The sequence below is a fragment of the Microcebus murinus genome, chromosome 8 (assembly GCF_040939455.1).
Source record: "Microcebus murinus isolate Inina chromosome 8, M.murinus_Inina_mat1.0, whole genome shotgun sequence".
Classification (NCBI taxonomy): domain Eukaryota; kingdom Metazoa; phylum Chordata; class Mammalia; order Primates; family Cheirogaleidae; genus Microcebus; species Microcebus murinus.
Window position 1 is genome coordinate 53,841,666 of NC_134111.1, and position 20,174 is coordinate 53,861,839.

At 51.7% G+C, this 20,174-nt stretch overlaps 1 protein-coding gene across 2 annotated transcripts; it reads left to right on the forward strand.

Moving 5' to 3' along the window:
* The first annotated feature begins 2,871 nt into the window (after positions 1 to 2,871).
* On the forward strand, positions 2,872 to 8,731 carry HOXD4 (homeobox D4). 2 transcript variants are annotated; one of them, XM_012753429.3, is made up of 3 exons: positions 2,872 to 4,473; positions 5,019 to 5,115; positions 5,292 to 8,731. In XM_012753429.3, exons 1-3 carry the CDS (start codon positions 4,035 to 4,037, stop codon positions 5,494 to 5,496), a joined length of 741 nt encoding a protein of 246 aa, XP_012608883.1. In that variant the 5' UTR covers positions 2,872 to 4,034; the 3' UTR covers positions 5,497 to 8,731. The 2 variants fall into 2 exon arrangements, with proteins under 2 accessions (XP_012608883.1, XP_020143955.1); XM_020288366.2 differs by having other exon boundaries at positions 5,019 to 8,731.
* Positions 8,732 to 20,174: the final 11,443 nt, after the last annotated feature.

A 20,174-nucleotide genomic window follows, 5' to 3' on the forward strand; every position in this document is an offset into this window, starting at 1 on the left:
GGCCTTGTCATTTTTCTGTGTCATCTGTTTCTGCTTTTTATCCTGTGAAATTTAAGTGACCCCCGTTTTTATTGCAACAGGTTCAGGACCATGAGAGAGCGTCACTGTAAGTACCTTTCCGTTTCTTTCGAATCGCGAAGAGGCGGTGCTGATCCCGGGGAGGTGGTGGGCGAAGGGCTGTGCCAGCGGAGTGGGCTGGTGGAAGGGACGCCCTCCCTCCCCAGGCCTGGCCAAGCGAGCAGAACTGGATTTGGGTGGTGGAGGTGCTAAACTGAGCTCCTGGAAAGCTTTTCTGGGGCCTAGTTCACAGTCACCTGCCTAAGGAAACAGGCCACAGGGTCTCACCCTTGTCTCCTTGGACCTTTCTGGACCTTTCCAGCCTGTCCCTGGCTCAGCACAGGTGCAGCTCCGCCACAGCGCTCGCTTGGGTTCAGAGCTTGCAGCTAATTAGCAGCCTGCCCTATTAACGAGTTGCAGCCAGCATCCGCCTCCAGCCTCCAGCTACGCTGCAAACACCAGTCTCTGCAGTCCAGCCTAGTTTATCCCGGTCAAGCCTGGCCCAACCTTCGGCTTTAAAAAAAAAATTGACTACAAACAAAACTTAATCCTCTGTGGCCGCGGGTGTGTTGAGTTGGCCCGCTTCCGGGGAAGGCTGCTAATTCTGAGCTTTACGTGGACATTCCTCTCACGGCCCCTCCCCCGGACCCAGAGCTAGCGGTGTGGGCCCTGGGTTTGGGACAACGGCTGAGCGAGGCGAGATTCTCTCTCTCGTTCCCCTCTGCTTCTCTGTAACTACAGTTCCAGAATTTCTGCTCCAGAGTCGCTGGTGTCGCAAGGAAACATACCAGGGGTGGGGGGTTGGGTGGGGCCAGAGCCTCTAGGGGTCCTTAGCTGGGATAGTTGGATCTTTCCGAGTTCCCTGTGCCGCGAAAGACAGGTTCATTTCAGAGGAGGCCTGTGAAGTCTGCCGGAGAACCACGTCATTAAGATGATGATATTCGCAGGAGAGTCAGGGGAAAAAAGGTAGTCCCTCCCTCACTGCAAAGCGGAGGTGATTTTATTTTAATGGGAGAGGGGATATTGGAGGACTGCAGGGAACAGGCACCCTGGCTTGTGAGACACCCTATCTTCTGGTTGGAATAGCTGGGGCTGGGCTCCCGGCCAGGTTTTTTGGCCCCATAGGCTGGGCAGCCTAGGTGACTCCCTGGGGGCTGTGCTCACCCCAGAAAACCAGATCTGCCCTGTGCGTTGGCTTCTATGAATCAGGCCGGCTCAAGTGAAACCGGCTCTGGGCTCCAGGCTGGAAACTCTGGTCTCCCCAAGACCCCTTCGTCTTGTGCCCCTCCTTCAGCTGACCTGGCTTTAGGTGCTTATCTCTGCGGAGGCTACTCACTTGCAAACCCGCATGCAGCACCCTGTAGCTGAACACAGCACAAAAAGCCCGAGAGATCAAAAGCATTAGTATGGGCAGTTGAGAGGGAGGTGAATATTTAACGCTTTTGTTCATCAATAACTCGTTGGCTTTGACCTGTCTGAACAAGTCGAGCAATAAGGTGAAATGCAGGTCACAGCGTCTAACAAATATGAAAATGTGTACATTCGCCTGGGTCCCCACAAGGCTCAGGAGGCTCCCTCAATTTGTCTGGATAAAGCCTAGGCCCAGTGTCCCCAGGAAGGTGAATATGTGGGAACACTTGGCATTAGGGGAAATTGAGGTGACTCTCTGAGACAAACAGATTCAGCAGCCTCAGAGCCCTTGTTAGAATTGGTGCCCAGAAAATACCTACAAAATAACCAAAGTGGTGGAACCAAAGGATGTGAGAAGTGTGTAAAGTGCCAGGCTTAGAAGGGAGTTTCTCTGCCCCACCCTACCAAGCCCAGGCCTGAGGCTTAAAACTAATTTTTGAATTATGGAGTGGGGAGGGAAGGGGAATCAAAACACGCCCCCCCCCCAATTTAACACCTTCAGCCTACGGTCAGGCATCCAGAGCCCCACTTGAGCCAGGGCATCCCTTTGCCCCTGAAATCCATCCCGGCTCTGAGTGCCTCTGAGCACTTGGTGCCCTGAACTGAAGGACAAGCCTTGGACAGGGCTGAGGCACTGGGGCGGGTGAAATTCGTGAACTTTTGTACTCTTGTGTGCTGCTGTCGGCAAAGTAAAAATAATGAAACTTTGTGATATGTTTGTAAATGATTTCGAATGACCCCTCGCCCTGCCCTTCACCATTAGTGCGCCGGCCTCAGCCCAAGGCAGCTCTGTGCCTGTGAGCAGCAGTGCCTGCCTCGGGGTCTGCAGCAGCAGCAGCAGCGGGATGAACAGGCCGGCCGGCTCAGGGCCCAGGAAGGTAAGCATGCGAGCGTTCTTAGAGAAGTAGCTTTGGCAGCCAATCTGGCTTGGTCAGGCAATAGGAAAAGGAGTGAGCAGAAAATGCTCCCCTCCTGCCCCATTTTCTTCTGCCGCTGAGGATATTTGTTCCTTTCTGGAAAATACCACTTGATGGGAAGGGGGTACTAAAGCTGCCATTGCTGGGATGGATTATTTTTTCTTTTTTCTTTTTTTCTTAAGAAGAACATTCTGGTTGCTCGGCTGCTTGGTAACCCTGGCCCTGGCAAAGGAATGATCGAATTCGATTGCTGCAAATTGTCACCAAGCCTGTCAGGCTACCTGAACTGTCTCTGAAAGTGTGGGTGGCTGCATCGGGCTGGTGGTGGCTCAGAGGAAGAGGCCAGGGCTGGCAGCAGCCTGGGTACCCGCTCTGGGTGGGACCCGAAGGTTGTAACGTTGTCTATATATACCCTGTAGAACCGAATTTGTGTGGTATCCACGTAGTCACAGATTCGATTCTAGGGGAATATATGGTCGATGCAAAAACTTCACATTGCTTCGAAATAGCCAGATACTAAGGTGGAGACTAGAAGCCACCGGCACTTGTCAGCCACCTCTTTCTGTTTTAGTACCTTGGATGCCAGGAAGATCGACTGTGCCTGGTGACATAGAGCAGCCTTTTCCTCTCCGGAAGCTCCTCCTCACCTTTAAACAGAGGCTTCTGTGGCGGCTGCAAAAAGAATCCCTAATTGGTTGCATGAAGGCAGGGCCAAAGGGCTAGGTTTTGGGGTGCTAGGAAGTGAGGTGGAAGGCCAGCTAGCCTTAGCCCCAGCTGCGCCCTTGAGGGGCATGTTGTGCAAAGGTACCCAAATGGGGTCTTGCTGGAATTTAGGGCCTGTCTGTGGGAAGAAAGCAAGCTACGAAGAAGGCAAGTGGGGACCTTTGTCATGCATTTGGGTGAGGTGGGGGTACCCTCACTACCATCCCAGCCCACCCCTCACCTGCACGGACCAGGGCAGCCGAGGCTTCTTGCCATATCAGGAGGGCCCAGCTTTGGCTTGGGAACACCCTGGCTTGGGCACCAGTAGAAAGCATGGCAGTTACTCATTGCCTAATTTGATTCAGGTCCGCCAGATTCTGGTAACTTTTGGGTGACCCTGATGAAGACAAAGCCCCGACTGAGGTCTTTGTATGGCAGAGTCTCAGCTCCTGCGGGCTGGGCGGACAGGGCACCGCCTGCCTGGGGCACTCTGCCCAACTCACAGGCAACCTTGCTTACCCACCTTTCTCGTTGCCCTACACCCCAATGGGAGGATTCATTCTCCCTTGAACTGTGCGCAGTTGGTGGGGGGCTGCTTTCACGCAGGGGTTAGTGGAGAGGGCATGTGAGGTTAGTAAAATCAGTGGCAGACAAAAGCTGGGATTACCTGAGGGGAATGGGGGTGCTAGGGGTTGGAACTGTATTAACATCTGGCGGGGGCTCAAATGTGCCATGGCGAGTCACTTGATTACACGTATGTTATTTAGTTAAATTTGTGAAAATTATGAGATGTTCACCAACCCGGTGATAAACTCGCTCCCTTGCTATTGGCTGGCCTGGTCACATGGCCACCCAACTTTATTCAGTTGACAGCAAGTAGGAGGGCCCTATGGAAGGAGAAAAAAAGACAACACGAGAAAAATTAGTATTTTCTACCTTCAGAAATTAATGGCCATGAGTTCGTATATGGTGAACTCCAAGTATGTGGACCCAAAGTTCCCTCCGTGCGAGGAATATTTGCAGGGCAGCTACCTAGGCGAGCAGGGCGCCGACTACTACGGTGGTGGCGGCGCGCAGGGCGCAGACTTCCAGCCCCCGGGGCTCTACCCGCGGCCCGACTTCGGTGAGCAGCCTTTCGGAGGCGGCGGCCCCGGGCCCGGCTCGGCACTGTCTGCGCGGGGTCACGGGCAAGAGCCAAGCGGCCCTGGCGGTCACTACGCCGCTCCGGGAGAGCCGTGCCCGGCGCCCCCGGCGCCTCCACCCGCGCCCCTGCCTGGCGCCCGGGCCTGCAGCCAGTCCGGCGGCCCCAAGCAGCCGCCCCCCGGGACTGCACTCAAGCAGCCGGCCGTGGTCTATCCCTGGATGAAGAAGGTGCACGTGAATTCGGGTAAGGCGCGGTGGCTCCAGCACCCTCTCCATCCCCACCCCAGCCGGTTGGCCTGGGTGTCCCGGAGCAGGGCGCGAGTGGGTGGGAGCATGTGGAGCTTCCATGGGCGCCACAATTATTCTCTCCATAAATTTTTATAGCTGAGGGAGCAGGCCGGGACCATGTGGCTGGCTGCTCCTCTATGGGAGCAAAAAGGGGTGGGGAGGAGCTGGGGTGGGGAAGGACTCCATTTTCAGAGCAGAGGGAACGCGGGGGAAGAGAGGGGGGTTTCCAAAATGCTTGGGGATTCCGGAGCTGGTGGTGGGCCCCAGAGAAGGAGCACATTTGGAGATCCCACGCTGCAAGCCTGGGGGAATGGGTGTGTGTGAGGGGGTGGGTGGGTGGGAGAGAGTGTGTACGCCAAGGAGAGGGCGGGAGGGAGGAAGCGAGCTTGGGAGCGCGGGGAGGGCCGCGGCCTCGGGACGGGCCAGGAAGTGAGCCGCAGAGGCAAGGGGCCTAACTAGTGGCAGGGCGCTGACCTGGCTGTACTGTGTTTTGTCTCGCAGTGAACCCCAACTACACCGGTGGGGAGCCCAAGCGGTCTCGGACGGCCTACACCCGGCAGCAAGTCCTAGAACTGGAAAAAGAATTTCATTTTAACAGGTATCTGACACGGCGCCGTCGGATTGAAATCGCTCACAGTCTGTGTCTGTCCGAGCGCCAGATCAAGATCTGGTTCCAGAACCGGAGGATGAAGTGGAAAAAAGACCACAAGCTGCCCAACACCAAAGGCAGGTCATCATCTTCATCTTCCTCCTCCTCCTGCTCCTCTTCCTCAGCTGCCCCGGGCCAGCATTTGCAGCCGATGGCCAAGGACCACCACACGGACCTGACGACCTTATAGAAGTGGGGACCCTGGGCCCATCCCTCCCTGCGCTCCAGGCTGAGCCGAAGCTGCGGGGGCAGGCCGGGCCTGCTGTCACCTCGCTGGGCTCTAAGGTACTGTGGGGTGGACCTGGGACACACAGGCCTCCCTCCGACTAGGTTAGCATCCTGCCCAAGGGCAGCCCCCTCCCTAGATCCGGGATGGGGAGGAGAGGGGGGGCGGGATTTTCTCTCTAAGTATATTATATGGCAGGAGCTACTGATAATATAAAACCTTGTCGAGTCATTAAACTCATGAAAATCTCTGCTCTTGGATTTTGAATTTGCTGATGAAGGTTGGATGCTTTATCCCAGTATGAATTTGGACATTCTCCCCCATGCCACCCCTCCAGGGAGCTTTGTGGTTTAGTAAGGTGGGGGAGTTAAAGCAGAAGGTTGGCCATCCCCATACTAGGTGATTTCAGTGGATGTAGGAGAGCTGGGCCAGGATTTTGGAACTTTCTGGGTTGCCTGTAGAATTTTCTGTGTGATTAAAAATATATATATTTTGCTCCCAATGGCCCTGTGTCCAAAGAAATAAGTCTAGAAAGAAAGTGGAAATGGATTATTTTATGTTTAGATATTATTTGCTTAACTATTTATTTGTTGGGAAATGGAGTACAGAAATAACTGACACCTTCATGCCAAAAATCTTAAACGATGAAAGGGACTGAGCTTCAGGGAGCAGAATCAGAGATCTGTATACTTACTTCTGTCTATAAACCAGGATTTTGAACTCCACCCCCTCTCCACTCCCTGGAAATGTGTGTAGGGGGCCCTTAACCCTTCTAGAGGGAAGCAAAGGATCCACTCAGTTGAGTTCTTGAAAATGTATTTCCACATGTGCTTTTTTCAGCACTGTGCTTACAGCCAGTTCTGGATGATTAAAGGAAAGGGGAAAAAAGAAACAAATGGTCCAACATTTTCCTTCTGGGGAAAGAAAACAAAACTCAATGTACTGGGTTATTAGATAATGACTGAATTTTCTGTTCCAATAAGACTTCAAATGCCCCAAATACATAGCAGTATTTTATAGGAATTGGTATATGGCCTATGTGGGGGAGGGGCTGTATGGTGGGAAGAAAGTGGTAAGGTGAGGAAGTCTTGCTTTAAAAAAGAAAAAAAAACTTAATTGAATCTAGAAGTCCATAAAAGTTGGTCTTGGGGGCGTTTCCCCCCTGAAGCTCTAAGTTTTACAAAAGCAAATCTAAGGAAGTTTTTCTCAGTCCATTAATTCGAAGAAGAAATTGCAAAAGTATAAAAGTTTTCAAGCCTTCTTCTTTGCCTTGAGAATAGTAATTTTTTTCCAAAATCACTCTCAAACAACAGGAGAGATGTTCTCTAGTCATTTTTCTTATGCCTTGCCTGGGAAAGGTTCAAAGTTCATTTTTTCTAAAATGCTGACCTTGAGGATAAGGAGAAAAGAGTCAAAGGTAATGGCCAGAGTTCATATACTCAAATGAAGAAGTCTTTGGAAGTTTAAACCACCAAGTCTCAGGCTCCAAAAAAGAAACCCCTGGTTAGAGCTGCCAAAAGGGGACAAAAGAGGAGAGGGAGTAAGTATAAGCTTAAAACTTAATTTTAAGATCCAGAATGGTGTTATTTTTTTCAGTGCTTCAGAATACTTTAGAAGGTTTCAGTGGTAATTCTCAAAATATATTTAAGTGGGAGAGAAAAAACCCTTTCTTTGCAGGCGTATTCTTTGGTTCTGTGTCTCCTGAGAGCTGAGGGCAGGTATTCACTGGAGTCCCTAGGCTGAAATTCCACTTCTCCTAAAGTATCTTCCAAGCCTTGGTCTTTTGTATTAGACCCTGGGGACAGCTCTTTGTTCCTCCTTGGGGTGAGCCTGGCTCTCAGACTTGCACATGGCAATACTTGAATATCACCACGTCGGGATATTAAAGATGGATATTCCTGCATTATTCACATCATTGTTTCTATGACAAAAAGCACAGAGTTCATACATAGTCAAGATGTCTTTTTTCTGACGCCCTCACGTTGAGAAGCTGAAAAGGTATTTTACTGAAGTTCGGGTAAATTACAGAATCAGGTTCATCCAGAGGACAAATTTTCTATTCGATTAGCTGTATTTCAGCCGGGAGACTGACCTCTAAACCCTTAACCTTTTGGACTCTAACTACCCTTCTCTTCTTTTTTCCCCTCTAACATGGAGAGCAGTCTTTGGAAGTAGAATTTGAAAAGAGCCGCTATCTTTAAGCAAGTTGGAAAGTTGCTAAGATTCTTTCTTAAAACCTAAATATGTGCATATATTGAACCTACTCCTTGGGAGGGGGAAAGGTATATATTTTCATAACATCCAACTACATATATATTATAGAGATTATTATATGGATTTTTCCCCCTCCTCAGAAGTCCAGGTTACTCACCCCAGCTTCCTACCAAATGCCACAACTACTTAACTGACACCATCCCTGGCCCAGAGGAAAGCCAAGAAGCATGTTTTCATGAGGAAAACCCAAGCTCCTTCTCAAACATAGCCACACTACTTTGGAAAGAAACTTAATCAGAGAAACAACTTCTTTGTTTATAAATCTCAGCTCTCCTTCTCAGCTTCCTGGGATTGTCTTTTGATATGTTAATGGAGCCTTGATGGCTCAGAGGGCAGCCTGTTACCCTGATGTCCCACTCGGACCCCAGCATCCATTTGGGCCCACAGGAGTGGGCCAAGGAAGGGGCAGGGCCCCAAAACCACCTAGGGCAGGGAAGGAAATGGATTTCTATCTGGGAACGTGCTCTGCAGAAAGCTACATGTGGAAAGGCTCCAGTGCCCATTTGCTATTATTTGTTTCCAGTTTGTTCCCCTAAATATGAGCCAGAGTGTGTGTTTTGGTGTTTAAAAACAAACAAAAAAAAAACATCAAAAAACCTGTGTTGGGGTTGTGACTGGGGGAGGGGGCGAGTGAAATGTTTGCTGAGGACACTGCTCCTCAGACTCCCATCTCACTCGGTCCATCGCTGCCTTTTGTTGTGAGATGACATTGTCAGTCAGCCCCATGGTGTCTGTTCACACAAGATGCTTTTTTAATAGAATTGACCAATGTTTTGCTGCCACTGATTAAAGTATTATTTATACTAATTGTTGCCTGTAGTTTTGATGTAATTCATTGATCTATATTTAAAATAATAAAAGGTGTAGCAAACTCTCCCTCCTGTTTGATGCCTTGACAGAAGCATTCTTCCGTTAAGTCTTCTAAAGCTAACACTCAATATAAGCAATTTATTTTTTTATTTTCTGTAATAAATTAGGCACCAAGTTATTTGGTGCCTAAGGTGTGAAGGTTAAACCCTGTAAGGCTTAGCAGTTCTATTATCACCTCCTACCCCAAATACACACACTCCCAATTTGGCTACCATATTTTGTGAGCCTGGGTTTGGATTCAGGCTGCAGGGTGGTTTGCTTTTTTTTTTTTTTTTTTTTTTTTTTTTAAGAAAAAGTAATTGCCCCGTTAATAGGGGGCTCCAGTTTGGCTTTCTGGGCCCCAGACAACCCTTCAGTCTTGGAGCCCTGAGGGGAGGTCTTTGTGATGTGGCAGTGGAGAAACCCCTTCCTGCCCACCCCTCCCCAAAAAACTCTGGGAGAGAATGCTGGGTTCTGGGCCAGTCAGTAGCTGCTCTGAGCTGACCCCGCTGGTTTCCGATCTTGGGCTTCCTCACTTTTCCGGTGCTGCTCAGCCCCAGCGAGGGCTCCAGCACCTGCCCCTCCTTCCCCAGCGCCCCCTCCGCCCCTCAGACAACAATAAACACTCCCCACTGTAAAAAGTACCGTTCACTATTTTTACCAAGAGTGCTTTTTCAGATTTTGGCCTTTCCTTGAAGAGGGGGCCAGGCAGGAGTTCCAAAATAGATGGGGGGGGGGAGAACTTGGTCGAGACAGGAAATGAGCAGAATGCATAAAATCAGACATGTGTCCTTAATATATGGAAGGGCTCGCCCCAGACGCGTGGACATGTGTATTTATAAGTGCGCAGACAGAAGTTTAAATATTCAGACACATTTTATGATTGTCCTCTGCCCGTCTTCTGGTTAATGGCTCCTCCCGTGCCCACCAATACATCAATACCGTGTGTGTATTGAATCACCGGCAGGGATGAGGAGGAAGCGAGCCCGTAGCCCAGCCGGCTGAGTACAGTACAGTAAATCGGGACCCTCGGCAGACTGCGCTTCCCGCCGCCCGCCATGTTGGGGAGCCCTCCCTGCCCCCTGCGCCGGGCTGGGCGGCCGGGGCTCGCCGGCAGCCGGGGGAGGGCCTTTCATAACCCGGAGAATTTTCAAAGTGCGAGGAAGATGATAAGAATAGATTTCTACAAGTCCCGACCACGTGATTGGCGAAATAATTAATTCAGCACGTCCCTTAAGAAACACGGAGTCGTCATTAATCTGCCACGCAAAGGGCTCTCTCCGACTTGGAAAGTGCAGGGATCCCAAGAATATCACCCGCCGAGGGGGGCCGCGCGGCGCCCCCGGCCTCCACCCCGGCCCCGGCGGGCGCGGGAGCGCGGCCGGCAGGTAAATATTTTGGCGACTTTTATTTCATCAGATTTAAATCCTTAATGAACTTAGCTGTCAGGGCTGCTGACAAATAGTTCCCTTTGCTTCCCGATTTGGAACTGCGCGCCGGCGAGAAGTTGTTAGTGGCTTGGATGGTGACCTTTGGTTCAGCAAAGCTTTGCACTTATGAAAAATTACTGAGAGCGGCCGAGTGTGAGTGCGTGCGCGCGCGCGCGCGTGTGTGAGAGAGACAGAGACAGAGGATGTGAGGGTGTGCGAGGCGCTAGGGTGCGAGGGGGCGAGGGGTGAGGGGCGAGGGTGCGCGCGGGCTGCCGCGAGACAACAGGAGTTGTAAAAAACCGGCCCGGCTGGGGGACGCGCCTGGCGCACGCGGGCCGAGGTTGCCCGGTCGCCTGTGTCTACCGGGAACAATGGTCGCTGTCACGGCATCTGCCGCCTATTCTTAAACCGGTGAGAAAAGGCCCCGGCCCTCTTTTCAAGCGAGGGTCGTAAATTTTTCTTTGCGTCATAATAGAAGGCTATAAAATCGAGTTGAAATTTTACCCCAGGCAGGTTTTAACCAACAGATAATGATTTCCGAGTTGCTTCTCCCACTTTCCTCCCTCCCCACTCAAGCTCTACTGCTTCTGTCACCCCAGCGAGGATTTGCCCCTTCTTTCCCCTTTATTTTTGTTCTTTCAGTTTTCGAGGGAAGAATTAAAATAAACGCAAGGGGAAGAAGTCTCTGCCGCCGGAGTGGGGGACCCTGGGGCGAGCAGGGGACGTCTTGGGGGAAAGTAGCGTGGGGAGAGGACAGGGCAAGCTGCAAAAGGCTGTCTCTCTTGCTCACTCCCCTTTTCAGACCTTTTTCACCCGCACGCCAAGAAAATTCGGTGACCTAAAAGCCATTCCTCTCCTGCCCCACCTCACCCCCAGCTTGCAAGGGACCTGGGCTGGGGCAGCAGCGGGCGTTCTTTTCTTCCAGCTATTAGCTCCGGCTTGGGTGCCTCTTTATTTGCCTCCTTCTCTCTTGTTTCTGTGACATGCCTCCATTGGCTTTCGGGATGATTTCGGCAAGCTGGGGCTGGCTGTGTGGTAGCTGTTTTGGGATTGTGTGTGTGTTTTCATTTCTTTTGGGGTGTTGTGTATATTTCCCCGTCAGGACAGAAACAAAGTTTCCTCCGTTATGAATTATACATTCAAACAATAGCACATTAATTCAATTATTCAAAGATGACAAATGTTTATGTGCTTTGCGAGTGACTCCGGCGCAGATTCTGGGCGCTTTCGCTGAGCTGCTTGCATTTTTCTCAATGAGAATCATCTCCTCTTCCACCATCACCCATTCCAACCCACCCAGACAGCCCCTTGTAGGCCCAGAGAGGAACCCACAAAAAACCTCCCCAGCCCCGCTGGCAGCCCGGCAGCCAACAGCCTCCCAAGGCCTGGGCTTGGCGGGCACCGGCCCGGGCTATTTTATCAGTGTGACAATTGCCCGGGTTGGTGTGATAAATCATCGTAAGTAATTCCTGAAAGGGTGCGAGACTGTTGGGGGCCGGGCGAGGACTGTAAATCTTTCCGGTTTATTGCTCTATGAACATATGCTCCGATTGAAGAAGGCTTAGATCCTTTCCTAGAGACAAATTCCCGCAAAGCAGCCCCCCTCTTTGGCTGGGGATTAACACTTGCTGCGGGCCGCTGGCTCCGTCCCGGGCAGGAGGCTAGGGGGCGGGGTCCTCCAGGTGGGGGTGGAATGGGGGCACCCCCGGAAAACCACCGAGTGGGTTTCTGGCCAGGCCTGGCCAGGTGAACAAAAGGAGGGGCTTACTGACAGGTCTGGGGGCTCTGGCCTCTGGGACCTTCCTACGCCTCTGGAGTGGGGCTGCGGTGGACCTTACCCCTCCTCCCCAGCTCGTCTATGGCTGCTGGGCGCTTTCGCTGTTCTAAGACCCTGCAAGCAGTGACAGGGCATGGCTCGCATGTTCGATGCTGCTAAGAAGCAGAGCTGGCGATGAAACCGAGATGGGGTGGGGGGTATGGGGTGGAGAGCGCCCGGTGGTGCGGGATTCCGGAGTGCGGGGCCTGGCTGAGAGAGGGCCGCGGGAGTTCCATACAAGCCAGGAGCTGGAGATCGGCTGCTGGCCCAGGCTCGCTTAATTTTTTCCACATGCAGAATTCCCACCCGACTATTCCGAAAGTGGTGGGAACCTGTCCTGATTTAATATTTCTAAAATAGAAGTTTCCTTGTCCCCCAGGTAAGCTCGGCCAGGACTGTTTCCGCAGTCCTCCTCGCCTTCCAGGAGGCGCCGCAGGAAGCGGGAAGCCGCGGCCGGGCGGTCGCTGGGCTTGCGGGATCCGCGGGTCTCGCCGGGATCTTCAGCGGGCAGCGGCTCAGCGCCCAGGCGGCTCCGGGCCTCGAAGGACACGGTTGGGGTACTCAGGGCGCAGAGAGCGGAGGTCGCTCTAGGTCCCAGCCGCCTGCTAGGCGTCTTCTGTAGCTCAGAAGTGGCGAAGACTCGGCTGCTGCTGAGTGCGGGAACGAGCCAGGCCCCAAGGAATGGGGATGGTGGCGGGGGTTCTCTGAGGTGACCGGCCACGGCTGAGAGCCGGTGGCTTCAACCTTAGAGCCCGTGCCCTGCCACAACGTAATTGCCTCGCCCTGGGAAGGGGAGAGCGGGGCGTCGGCCTAGGAGGCGGGGAGGGCGCCTTGCCCGGGTGCGTGCGGATGCGGAGTACGCGGCCCAGCCGCGGAGTTAGGGGAACCCTGGGCCTCTGCTTCTCCACAGCCATCTCCAGGGACCTCTGGAGGCCGCCTGCAAAATTTCCAACCCCCGGACCAATCTGGCGGAAGGCCCAGCCAGGGTCAGAGGTCGTTGTGGGGAGAGACTCTCAACGCCCCCGTGCTACTGCGGGCTGCCAGGCTGGGGCCGAGTCGGTCCGGAGCTTCGAGATAGGGTTCTTCAATCCCACACCCAGCCGAATCTGCCCCAGGGAAGGGGCCCGGGCCCGAGCCTCCCGCGCCCCTCCTCCCAGCCCCCAGGCCTGGCTGTGCTCCGGGGCTGGATGGCGTGAAAGTTTCAGCCTCAATCAGTACAATCTTCCCTCGGGGTCACGTGAACAAATATGCTCGCATTTGAAGGCAGCGTCTGTATTTCCCGACTATGAAGGGGTTTCCGGGGCTCTCTCCAAATCCAGAAAGGACCACGTTCCGCAAGCAAAACAAATCCCGAGCTCTGGGGGGCCTGGGAGGGCTGGGCAGAAACCCAGGAGTGGGTGGGGGCGCGGGTGGCCGCCGCTCCGGGCCTGAGAGCGGACGGGCGGGCGGGTGGACCGACGGGCGCGCAGCACAGGCGAAGCCAGCTCAGGGACTACGAACTCGTTCCTCCTGCGTTTATTGGTAGTTGAACCTCAGCCTGGTTCCGTTCTACCGGGAATTCCGTATGCTCGGGTATATGGCCGCGTCTGCGAGCGCGCAAGACCAGGGTTGGGACAGTGTTGTCTGCAGACAAAGGGGGAAGGCTAGCTCTGCCCCCCACTGGCGCCCACTCTGAGGCCGAGGACACCAGGTTTATGATAAATTGGGATCCAGGTAAGCAATTGCATGACAAAATGGAAATCTTTGGGCACGGGGCGGCTTGCTACCCTGAGTGGGATACTAAATATGATTTATTTTGTGTAATCTCTGATCTTGATTATTGCCAATTGGTGAGGCAGCCCGCGTAGACCTAGATACACTTCTACATATACATCGAGCATGGTGATTAATCGTAACGAGGCGCTCTTTGTGGGGACGTTCCCCGCCTACCAAAAGGTTAGGAGGACACTACCTGCCAGGCTTGGAGGTGGCGGGCGGCATGGGGGTGTTAGTAGCAGTTTGAGGAAGGGGTCTGGTGAAGGGACTGGGAGAAGGAGGAAGTATTTTAGAGGTAAATATGCAATTATGAGAATAGGCTGAAAAATGAAATGAATAAAAAACTTTTTTACACTGTCACTGCCAAAGTAAGATGGAGCGTCATATTAATTTTGTGTCTTGGGCTGCCGGGCTGGGCACAGTTGGGTTGATTTATATGTATTTAAAATAAATTCGGTGGCTAGCCAGCTCCCTGCATTGTTCTGGGAGTGAGCTACACACAAGAGGGCTTTACCTCTTGCTGGTGGCTTAATGTATTTTTCTTGAGAGGTTAAAATGCTACTGAGCTTCTCCCTCACAAATTCAGGAGAACCCCAAACTACTCAGAAGAGTTTGGGAGGTTCCTCCACACTCCCCCCACCAATCTAGGCTTCTGACTTCCATCGTGGCAGAGAAAGGATTTAGGGTTTCTGGGTCCTTTTCCCCAAAGAACTCTGAGTGAAAAACGAAACCATATATTGGTTCCTGAATCCAATCTATTCTTTTGTTTGCTTGCTCCCTATGGTTCCTGGCTGGCGGAGGGAAGACATCCCATCCAGGGTCTTTGCGGGCCAAGGCCCGAGTGGGCAGGTCCATGAGCCTGAGTGAGTGGCTCCAAGCTCAAGGAAATGCCACTGGGCCAGACCGGACTGGACCTCTGTAGGGAAAGGACCCCCAAAGCAAGGAGCACTCCCTTAACCTAGGTTGGGACAGGGCCCAGCAGAAGAGGGACTGACTTCTAGGGACATTGCCATCAAAGGAGAGCAGTAAAGTTGTTTCCTCAATCGCCTGTGTCTGGCTCCATCAAAACTTAAAGTCGCTGGACATTTTTCTTTGCTCGCTGCCTTGGAGCTGCGTGCCTGCCAGCTTAGTCAGCTGAATCCAATTACTGCGAGCAGCATTTCATTTGGCCCCATGGAGCACTCACTTATAACTTCCCCGAAAATTTCAATAATCCCCACCAAGGCTCCGTGCTGGCCCTATCCTAAAGAGTTTTCCCGGGGTGCTGCTGGGGGATGGGGGATAGGGCTGGGGCTGCCTGGAACCAGCTCTTCATTGACAGCTGGCAGACGGGGCTCTCTACTGCTCCCCTGTTTTTTGGCTCTGGAAAGGGTACTAGTGATGGTGGCCCAGAGCCAGCCAGGCTAAGGCTGAGATTCTGGGCAAGAAAAGGGCTAAAGTTGGGCCCCTGTAGGTTGGTGGGTGGGCAGGGGAGAAACATGGGAGAAAGTTCAGGCGGGGGGGGCTTTTCTGGTAATCCAACTTTGGCCAACTTGGGGTCCTTTTTCCTTCCCCCTTCCCATGCCAAGAGGGCACCAGCCACCCCTGAATGCCCAGGCACAAACTTACCCTGTTTCTCCGTGGCTGGAAAACAAAATCTAGCTAGAGGAGTCAGGGTATCCTGGCCCTAGCTGGCCTTTCAACTTAGATCTTTTGAGGGTATGCTCCTACTACTAAAGAACCCCTTTTTAAAGATAAATAAATAATAAGCAGATAAGTTGACTTCCACCCACGTGAATGTATTATACAATGCAACTGCAGGACCCACTGGTTTGAAACCCCTGGTTCCTTGTGCCTCCTCTGGGCCACCCTCAGGGCCCAGCGAGCCAGGCAGGCTTAGAGTGGGGGCGGGAGAGCAGTTTGCCTCTGGGCCTGGGCAGCCGAGAAGCTAAAGCTGGGGCGCGAAGTTAGGAGCCCTACCGGGCTTGGCTCTCTCTGAGGCGCTTCCGTTGGGTGTTCATTAAGGGGTGAGTTATTGTGGCTTGAGCCAAAGGTCACTTCAAAGGCTTATGGCTGTGCGCTGTGGTCTTTAGAAGCGCCTGGGACGCTTTGTGTGAGGCTTTCCCCGGTGCAGTTTAGTGTTTGCAAACTACTGAGTCGACAAATTGCACAGGGCAGATGCAAGAGTGGGACTCTGTCCCTCTTCCTTCACCTGCCAGGGCAAGGGACCCCACCGCTGAGTGATGCCACTGCTTGGGCCCCTTGGTCGGTGGTTTTGGGTAGGCATAGAAAGGATGTTTGTTTCTTAGGTGGTTTGCAGCCTGATCCTGACCCAGTAGTGGGCAGCCCAGGCCAAGAGTGTGGATACTTACAGGAGTGAATAAACTCAGGGAAAGCATCCGAGGTAGAAATTTAATGTACAAACCAGGAAATAGAACCCAGCTCCCTCTTCATGAGGCTCTCTGGGGCAGCCCTGACTAGATCCATTCAGGCCCATCGACCAGCCTTTCCTGATGCCCCAGTCTGTAGCCTCCCTCCCATCTTTATTCTGCACAGTCTCTCTTCTGCTCCCAGGATGGTGGGGTTAGCCTCTGGGATTGCGACCCAGGGCATTTAGAGCTTTTTGGGAGCAGGAGGAGGGTAGACTGCTCCTCCGACCCACTTAGCTCACCTACTGACCAGAGGATCTGGCTCTTCCTTCAGGTTTGGGCTTTCCCCTCCTCCATGCAGCCAAGGATCTTGGTGGTGACAGCCTCTGGCTCCCTGATAGCCAACTAAGTCTCCTTTCTACTGGGGAGAAGGCCTCTGGATAGCCAAGGGCACCATATATAATAGTCACATTGATTATGATACCCTTAAAGGGGGTCTTCTCGGCATGTTGTTTGTAAGAAAGAAACTGCTGCTACTGAGAGTTTTCCATTTTGTTCCAGATCTGCCTCCACAGAATATCAAAAGAAACCAGAAGAGCCTACAAAAAGAGACAAAATTCAAGAAAACACACACATACATAATTGTGGTGAGTGGGTGTAATTATAAAAAATAATTTCCACTATATTTCCATCTGTCCTGCAATTCAGGGTAGCTATTTCAAAATTCATACATCAGGACGTAAAACAAAGGGCGGCTTTGAAGTAGATCACCTCAGTGTGAACTGCCGCCCCGTTACACGATAACCGATCATCGGCCTTCAAATTTATGGCGCTTTAATGGGATCAGCCCAGTGCCTTAAATGCAGGGTGCATTTCAGTATTGAGTTATCCGTGCTAAATAAGAGTGATTTAGAAGGGCACTCAGGGATTCCCATAGAGCAGAAGAGGCTCAGGCTGAGAGATCGGGAGGGAGAACTTGGGCAGAATAAAAATAAATCCCCTTCCAAGCAACCCGAAAAGGAGTGGCTTCCAAATCTTGAATTAGCAAAGCCAACATGGAAGGTAGAATTATTGCTCGGTTCCAGTGAATTAGCAGGATGCCCAGCAAGAGTTTGGGCCCCCAGAAAGAGATCCGTGGGCTTCTGAGGCCCTGGTTAAGGCAAAACAGGGAATGCGCCGAGACCGACTTGAATCTTAGAGAATTTTAAGAGAAACGGACGCAACTAGCACTCCATTGCCTCCTCCTTCTTTTCCAACTTGCACGGACCGACTCTGCCCATCTGTGATTTACGACCCGTTGCAGCGCTAGTCACAGCCCGGCCCCTATTGCCCCCTCCCTTCCCACCCCTTCCCTACAGCCTTTCCTCGGCCACAGCGGGCAGGCGAGCGCCGGGCCGTCCGCGCGGTGGTCGGGCGAGCCTCCTGGCGTCCCAGGCCGTGGCGGCAGCAGGTCTTCGGTCCTGGCGAGGCTGCGCGCGTCCGGTCTTGACTCCGGTGGCGGAGCAGAGCTGCTAGCAAAGGCAAGCGCCGGCCACTTTATATAATCCCGCCGCTCACAGGGTGAGCGAGCGGGAAAAGTGCGGAGTAGGGAATTCTTTTGCTGCGCTGCCTCCTACGCGGAGCCTGCTTTCCACTTCTGAAAAGTGCTGGGCCTTGGGAAGTGTTTTTCTTTTCATTCCTTACTGAAGCGTTTACTGCCGCCGTGGTCGCAGTCATAAATTTTGTTACAAACCACAATGACAGGTGCATTGATATGCACCGTGAGAGCTCCAGCTGCTTAATAACCCCGTCCCCTGGCCGCTGTGAGCGCCCTTTATTTATTCGGTATCATATTAGGTATTGATCCCGGGCAGAATTAAGTGCGGTGAGCAAGTATCAGGGCTGGGCTGCTTCGTGGGCGCAGCGGGCGCAGTGGGCAAGCACGGCCCGGGGAAGCGGGTGGTGGTCGCTCAGAAGATGCCTCCTTTCCGATGGGAGACCGTTTGGCACTGTATTCTGGGCCTGTGGCTGGGCCTCCGAGCTGACTTGGGCAACTTCCCGGAACCGCAAGAAAGGGCAAGCCGGATCCCATTTGGCGCCCCTTTCCCAGGAGGGGCACAGCATGGCCCGGGCCAGTTTCCCGGACTTAGGGGGTGGAGAGGAGGAGAAGGGAGAGAAAAGGCAGCTGAGGACTTCGAAGAAATGTGGAGCTCCGCTCGACCGCCCCTCCCCCTACACCGGCCGGTCTTCACCCCAAGGCATTTGGATCTTGGAGCCCAAATGAGCAAAGGTACCAAAGGGCGAGAAAAGAAAGCCTTTAAAAAAAAGGGGGGGGTCGAAAAGATGAGCCACTGAACAGTTGACCATTGTCCAAGTGATTTATGACCCGTTCCTGCTTTTTAGGTTCAAGCAGAGTTCACAAGGAGTAGGGATTTCTGGAAAGAAATAAGCCTTTTTACCAGTTTTGTAACAATGTTCTCAGGTTTTGTTTTAAGAGAGGTGGCTTCTTTGGGGTGCTGTATTTTTGGGGGACTGCAAAGCCATTCCCAGTGAAGACAGCACTGCCTTTTGGTGAAATGGACATTAAGGTAGTAGATCATCATTGAGTGGGCCTGAAAATTTCTTAGGACAATGTAAACAGGCAGGAAAACAGACTGTGGTTAGTCAGGAAACTGCCTAGTATTTGTACTTTGGAGGTCTGTACACAACTTTTTCTAGGTATATGCCATAGGAACAAATATATATGTAAAGCCATCTGTCTCAAAGATCTGGTCAGTTCCTAAATAACCTATTTTAATGTGACTGGTCCACCTATCAAGATAAACTTGGTCAACTTGGGAGGCAGGAGGGGGGATGTTTTGCTTCCACAGTTGTATAAATGGAATGACAGAAGCAGCAGCAAGTTCTGCTGGTCTGAGTTTCTGGTGTGACTTTTAGACATCCAGACCCTTAAGACTGGAAGCAGAATCCCAGAAAAGGCCAAAACTTACCCAAACCCAGAATGTCTTTCTTGGGGCAAACACATGTAAATATTAGTCACAGGATGAGGATGTAGCTATCCATTTGATATTCAGTAACATTAACAGGGAAAGATACAGAAAATTAATCAAAAGAAAGATTAAGTCCAGCTTTGTTAGGTAGTTCCTAACTGCATACATTTAAGAACACCAGCAGAAACAATTCCTACAATATAACATCTTAGTATTATGTACTCCATTGAAAAGGGCCTGTTCTTCATCAAGATAAATGGCATATTCACTTATATTATAAAACACAATGAGCAAGAAAACTGCCTACCAAACAAAGACTAATTTGAAGTATTAAAAAATTGAGTTAGGCCGGGCGCGGTGGCTCACGCCTGTAATCCTAGCTCTTGGGAGGCCGAGGCGGGCGGATTGCTCAAGGTCAGGAGTTCAAAACCAGCCTGAGCAAGAGCGAGACCCCGTCTCTACTATAAATAGAAAGAAATTAATTGGCCAACTGATATATATATAAAAATAATTAGCCGGGCATGGTGGCTCATGCCTGTAGTCCCAGCTACTCGGGAGGCTGAGGCAGAAGGATCGCTCGAGCCCAGGAGTTTGAGGTTGCTGTGAGCTAGGCTGACGCCACGGCACTCACTCTAGCCTGGACAACAAAGTGAGACTCTGTCTCAAAAAAAAAAAAAAAAAAAAAAAAAAAAATTGAGTTAGGTTCTCAGGTGAAAGTGGAGGGAAAATGTGTGGACAAAGAAGTGTTTTTGGTACCTGTGGTCAACTCCATTAGGCCACACAAGCTCTCTAGATAATGTGGCCCATCATGATGACCAGGATGGAAGCCAGGGAGAGTTTCTGGGAAGGAAAGCTGCCTAAATGACGAGATCAAGAATTAAGACCACGGAGCTGACCTATGAGTTTTCTTTATCAAACAGACAAAAGTGATTGAATGGTATTAGTTATACTTTAACTCCTTAGGAGCCTTTTGGAAGAAGTGGGGAGAGAGAGAAAGAAGGGAAACCCCCATCAAGAGTCACAGGATACAAAAGGAGTAGAATATTTCTTAGTTTCTTTTTTTCTTCTTTTTCTAATTCTGAGCCCATTCATCATGTCAGGAGCGGCTCTCTCACTGGCTGTGTGTTGGGTGGGAGGTGGGGTGGGATAGATGCTCCAGAGCAGAGGTCAATAATAATATCTATTTATACAATAGACCCAGCATAAAAATGATGAAGTTTTAAAGCATTCTGTATTCACCCATGTTCCATGCATTTCAAATTCTAAATCTTTCCACCCATTTCCAGTAGTATCCATTTAAAAGTAGTGGGAGAACAAAGTAAAGGGTCTAGAAAAATGTTG